Source organism: Ruditapes philippinarum, unplaced genomic scaffold (assembly GCF_026571515.1).
Source record: "Ruditapes philippinarum isolate M1 unplaced genomic scaffold, ASM2657151v2 ctg22026_1_1_1_1, whole genome shotgun sequence".
In the NCBI taxonomy this organism is placed as follows: Eukaryota; Metazoa; Mollusca; class Bivalvia; order Venerida; family Veneridae; genus Ruditapes; species Ruditapes philippinarum.
Genome location: NW_026856491.1, coordinates 1 through 6,495, shown reverse-complemented (window position 1 = coordinate 6,495; position 6,495 = coordinate 1). Strand labels below are relative to the sequence as shown.

General features: G+C 32.5%; 1 protein-coding gene across 1 annotated transcript; it reads right to left on the bottom strand.

The window, feature by feature from the left end:
• Positions 1-235: 235 nt before the first annotated feature.
• Positions 236-2,833, bottom strand: LOC132746727 (tripartite motif-containing protein 3-like). The gene is made up of 4 exons (XM_060735972.1): positions 2,686-2,833; positions 2,343-2,430; positions 1,845-2,060; positions 236-1,433 (listed from the first exon to the last, which is right to left on the bottom strand). The coding sequence occupies exons 2-4, from the start codon at positions 2,413-2,415 to the stop codon at positions 427-429; spliced, it is 1,296 nt and encodes a 431-aa protein (XP_060591955.1). The 5' UTR covers positions 2,416-2,430; positions 2,686-2,833; the 3' UTR covers positions 236-426.
• Positions 2,834-6,495: the final 3,662 nt, after the last annotated feature.

The window sequence follows — 6,495 nt, the reverse complement described above, 5'->3', positions numbered from 1 at the left end:
TTTCGCTTCATGTTAAAAGAGTGTTCTTCATTCTCGTAAGGGACATGCAGATGTCAGAAAGCATTAAATAGAATGGAGAGTTTTATTTTTAATTCTTCGAGAAAATAGTTTTACGGGAATTCGAAAGATGATCAGCAATAAATTATTGTTGAATCTGAATAAAGGTAAGGTCATCTAGTCGAAATAAGTATCATCTGATGATTCTAAGGCATTCGTGAAAGTACAAATTCATCTTAATAACCTCTTCAGATCCTTTATTAACCAAAATCATCGGAAGCTATAGCAGTAACTGTTATTATTCACAACTTTGGTAATACTCCTCAAACTTATTAAACTATGTTGATAGTAAAAATTCATTAAATCAAGCATTACATGAACGATACGCGAGGTCAAAATGACTTTAATGTAACGTAACGTGACGTTCAGTTACAAGTGGGATAACGTATATATAGATTTATCTTCAGAATCATTGGTTAGTTTAAATTTCAATATCTCACTTGCTTTAAGGTGTCCATGCGTGATATATAGATGCAAATCTTCGCTTATAGTTAGCCCTTGTGGATGAACAAGTCCGTGCTCTGACGTCACAATATGGCGGACGAATACACCATCTCTCGTGAACATTGATATCCGGCTGTTGTAATGATCGGCAACAAAAATATCCCCGCATTTGTTTGTGGTAACACCGTAAGGAGATTTGAATTGGTTACAACCCTTGCCAAAACAACCAACAGATCGAATGAACCTTCCTTTAGAATTAAACATCTTTATTTTATGATGTCCACTGTCGGAGATAATAATATCACCAGTGCTTGACACACAGACATAGGAAGGTTTGCTGAAACACTCTTCCTTATTATTAGGGTTACCAATAAATCGGATAAAGATTCCGTCGCTGTCAAACATAGAAACTTTGTCAGTCAAAGCGTCACAAACGATGAAATTACCTTTCTTATCAATAGCCAATCCTGCCGGCCTAACAAAATAATCTTTTCCAAATGTGTTTGTAACTTCACCAAACATGTTTAAAATTTTTACACATCGGTATTTGCTTAAAGTAACGGCAATCTTATTGTCTTTTGTTACCCCTACTGCCCACGGTAAATTTATTTCGTCTGGTGCAAACACGGTGATGGTTCTAGTAGATTCGTCGCAGATCTGTAACCTACTGTTGACAAAATCAGCAATTATAACCTGCTGACTTTTGAAGTATGTAATATGCTTGGCGTCCTCGAACTCTCCTATATTCTTACCCTTCTTTCCAAACACAGAAACAAAATAATCGTTATTATTGACCTCGTCGTAAGTAAATGTTTTATTATCATGACTCTCGTGATTTTGTTCGTTTTGTACCACAATGACGTCAGCATTCAAATCAGATACTTTCTCAGAACTCTCCTTGTTCCTTGCCCATCTGTCAGCGAAGTAATTCTCTGAAACAAATAAAATTACAGATTAATAAAGCGCGAGCGAGCACGTGGCATTTTCTACAATAACCTTTTTGGTTATTTCTATAAATATCCTTCACAATGTATAGGAAATGCACAGTTTATAAAAAGTGTTGGACAGACTTTTTGAAATTAATGCATTTTTTTAAAATTATAATCTTGAACATTTGTGATTTTAAATAATTGGTCGATCACTATTACAATAGTATATATAATCTAATTCACCTTAACTTGAAAAAATTAGCACAATATCAGTTAAATTATCTAGATATTACTAAAATTGTTAATGGATAATATCAAAAAGGGACAAATATCCACTAAAAATGTTAGATGGCTATGGGTGAACTTAATGAAAGTAATGAACCACTTAATTCTTCGTGTAAATATCTTCGTTACCTGCTAAGAAATGCTGCACGGAACCCGTTGAAAAACGTGGTCTTATAGCAGACTCGAAGGACACACTTCGTCCTTTCTTTCGTTTGATTGACATGGGGTCCATCTTATTCGTCGGCTGTTGCCTGGTCCGCAGTTCAAACTGACCACCTCTTGTCGAAAATGTTCTTTTATGTTCGGGAACATCAACTAATGTTAAGCTGAACCGCCGCATAAAAACTACAACAGTGAAATAAAAACTTCTAAACTATATGAATTGCTTAAATGTACAAGTAAAATTCTTGAGTATGTTGTTTTATGATATCAATATATATTGTTATATGTGAACTTTTTATGTGTTAACATGATTTAGTATCAGCAAAAATATGTGACTACAAAAGACAAATTAGGCAGATTTCGTCGAAAGCATGTTTACAGTATGTACCTAATCGTCTGTGAAATAGTATTAAAATCATAAAATACCGGTATTATAAATTAAAAGGACTGTAACAGATAACGTACACAAACTTTCCGCAAATAAGCCGGGTAAATCGTCTTTCTGATTTCCACATTTTCTGGATGATGATGCATTCATTTCAACATTCTAGATCTGAAATTCGATGATACGCTTATACTAATAAACATAAAGAATTTGACAGGTTATATAGCCATATATGAACGGTTGTTTGTTTATATAAATCAGACCGATTTCTGACAGGTTACATGACTCTATATAAACGGTTGTTTGTGTATAAAACACTTTTTCCTGACCGTACCAAATAGAAATTTAAACATTTAATTAATGCTCTTTCAAATACATTTTATATTTTGTTTAAATTTTTGAAAATCAACTAGCCACACTTACCTAAAGTTGTATTTTATTCCATTACCAATATCAAATCAAGATACATTTATAGATATCATAATGAAATAAAACGATTTCACCCCCTGCCGACATTCAAATCCAAGTTATCTCATAGGGAACCACATTTATATATCTGGGTTCAATAAATTTTGACAGACAGATTTGCAAATGATGGTGAGCTTTTTTCATTAAGTAATGATATTGTATCCGGTATTCTATTGCTTTACGGTTCAATTAAAATTTTGATTTCAATAATTATATTCAAATGCGCAATCATATTAATAAAAGTGTCGCAGTCTAAGTGTTAATTTTATTTAAATTTGAAAATACTGACCATAAAAGTTGTAGGGAAATCACCATACAAAATTGAAACAGATGCCAGATTTTATGTTTCAAGTAATAAATTATATAAAACATTGACATTTCATAAAGTTGTGTGATACCTTCACAACTAACTCAAATATGAAAAAGGTAAGGGAAAGAATGGATCGCCTTGTCTGTCTGATGTTGTGCGTTTTCAATAAAACAAACTATTCATGAATGTGTGAGTAATATATAAAACAATTATTCCTTTCTACAATTTATCAATTGGAAACATTTTTATACTGAACCAGAAATTATTAAATGAAATCACAAATTCACAATAACAGTATATGAAGCCGTTCTACCACATTGTACTCTCCCAATTCTTTATATTAAATATCAAAATATTCGCGTATCTACCTGTTGTAATTATATGTAATTAGATTACCAATATTTGAATTCATATTTTATATATGAAATCATACCCGTAATTTGGTACCATATTGGTATAATAACATAATTATAAATGTATTTTGTGTGTCGGGACGATAATGCAAGTGGTAGAAAAACGATTGCTTGTCGTGTTTTGACATTATCCGCCAATTAGCGAGAGTTATGGCAAGTTATGTCACTCTTCATAAGGATGCATATAGATTTATCATAATTTTCGAAGCGTGGTGATGCAGTAAGGCTGTTCAAATGCATACACTGAGTTTCATGGCTTCTGTTCCGCAGTCATGCTTTACTGCCGTCACGCTGTCCATCCATAGGCTGACAAACAGTAGAATATGAACACACCTGTGTCATATGTGACACATGCCCACAATACGGAAGTAATTACACGAAAAATAGTGTCTATGTTTAATGCTGAGTATTAATTAATTGAATGAAAGGCCTTGCAAAATCGGCCTTATTTACTAGAAGAGATAGGAAATGATGTGAATTTGGAAACAATTTGAATGTTAGCATATGTCCAATGATCATTTTTGACAGGGCGTGATTTGCCTGTTTACGGTCGTCATGACAGTAAATCTTCATGCGCACTTCATAAAAGTGATATATTTTTTAAAAAAAAGGAAGCTGGTCAACCCCACATTTACAGCAAAGAAATTCTGCTCTCAGATATTTCTACAAATTTCAATAAAATCATTTTTGTTTAGAACGTTTAAAAAATTGCATTTTTATTCAAAATCTATATAAAACATAGAGTAAAAATAAATGTCTTAGGTACCTAATGTACTGTTTACTTTTATATATATAAATTTAAGAAAGTTATTGTGGACTTTAACTTGCTTATTGGAATGAACTTAGTGAAACAATTCCCAGCATTAAATAACTATTTGTTTACATGCTTAGTTCCTTAACCTAGGTAAGATCGAAAAACAGTATCCGTTCTGTGTATTCTTACTATTCTATTCGAGGTCCTTATCTGAAGGTTGACGGAAAGGACCGAGGTGATGCTATTGTAACTGTTACATCGCGGCAATCTATTATATTAAAACAAAAGTGAATTATGTTTATAGTTTGTTATGCAATACATAAAAATGAAAAGCTGCCGCAAGCCAACCTCAAATGGTAATCTCACAGTCAATATTTCTTTGAGGGATGGGGGGGGGGGGGCGTGGCTGCGTTCCTAAAAAGCTTTCCCTTGTTGCTTTTTACTCCAAATTTACTCCTTTTATAACATCATGGTGTAATTTTTTCCTTTTTATCTACAATTATAAAATATCTAAAGTAGTATAATGCATTTGTTAAAGGCAATAAAATTTTACGCATCAAAGACACTACTAGTGTAGTAAATGAAAATTATACACAGTAATGTATTTTTATGGAGTTTAGGTCACACTGACTTTGTAAAGGCCATACGGTGAGTTTTCAGCTTAACTGGTGGATGAAGACCTTATATACCATTTAATTTCATTTTATGCAAAAGCAATAATCTGAGTAAAATAACCGACTTCCTGTTAGCTAGATAGATAACTTCTTCACATGAAAAAATCCATTTCCCCGACGAGATTCGAACCCACACCGGGTACCGGTGACGAGGGAAGTGTTTGAACACGGCGACCATAACCACTCGGTCTCGGAGACGCGCCGTGAAATGTATCATTAATTTTTACTGACAATAATTTCATAATGTTTTATTGCATAGCTGACATTTTAATATAGAAAAAGAAAATCCCACTTTATTTCAAATTAATCTAGTTGCCTTCAGTTTCGCAAAGAACTTGTAACTTCTGTATATGCCAGAGCAGAGGTACAGTGTGAATAACTGTAGAAAGGATTTGTTCTGTCACATTAATTCCACTCTGTTGTGAGGAATTCTGATGTGGTAAAATAAAAGTTTTAAGTATCAAGCATTTTATGAGTACTACTATCATGCATACAAACCCCTTTTGCTTTCCTTTAGCTATTTATGAAAATCGAACAAACGCTCCTAGTAAAATGGCTCGATAAGAAATAACCATTCGCGAGCCCGAACTTTTAATGTCACTGTCTCTTTCCTTTTGATAATTTGTTGTTTTTTTGTTGACTATTACTAACTAATTGTAATTATTATGATTAATAGATTGATACATATTATCATTGAAGAAAAGAAAAGAAAACAACATCTTGATGTTTTAAAACTAATTCTTTCTTAACCAATTGAAGCAAGTCAGACTGATTGAATGTGTATTTTTTAAAAGATATTTAGACATTTTGCCTTGAGGCAATTACTATCATGATGAAATAAATAAACATTAAATGTATTTCAATTTTGCTCTACATTTTCGTCATAATTCATTTCAAATAAACACCATGCGTGCCAGAAAAGTAGGTCAAAAACCCAGATAGGCGTTAATAATATTTAACAGCTTATTGTGGTATAGTAATTTATTCGAGTGCATCTAAGTATTAGTCAGACGCAAGTAATAAATCTATAATATATTTTAATTAAATAGCTATAAAGGTGCGACGTTAATAACAAAAAAATTTACCCTTATTGAAAAACATGCATTACCCCATTATTGCTCTGTAGCACCGCACTTTGAGGTCAAACATTTCACATCGCTCTTTGGGGTCGAACGCACTTCGGGGCCAAAATAAGTAAATAAACCCCAAAATGCATTAATATGCTACATATCAACGCACTTTGGATTCCAAAGCTTTCAAGGTATCAACTGAGTTCTGCTTAGATATTGAGTACTGACTTACCTTGAAATATTTATGGTGTATTTCAAAATGACGTTCGATATTAGTCATAGGTCATGTTCAAAAGACAGATTTAATTAGGTTTTATATGACTTATATATTACGCCTTTCTTGCACTTTAAAACAACTGAACTTAAATTTACTATATTATAGAAGTAAACTGTAGAGGCAGCAACTGTTAAATAATCATAATTACTTCATTTTAATGAGAGTACGGACTCTTTCTAGTTGATTAAACTGAGATCTTTTGTGCATGTTGTGCAAACAAAAAAATCTTATTTAGGGCCATTTAAATTTTGATGTAGCAATAATCAA

Bases quoted from the DNA above. Each gene is read 5' to 3' on its own strand.
- LOC132746727 (XM_060735972.1), bottom strand. From the start codon at position 2,415: ATGAATGCATCATCATCCAGAAAATGTGGAAATCAGAAAGACGATTTA. The intron at 2,061-2,342 runs GTACGTTATCTG...TCACTGTTGTAG, and splicing joins CTTATTTGCGGAAAGTTTGT to TTTTTATGCGGCGGTTCAGC. The intron at 1,434-1,844 runs GTAACGAAGATA...TATTTGTTTCAG, and splicing joins CGTGCAGCATTTCTTAGCAG to AGAATTACTTCGCTGACAGA.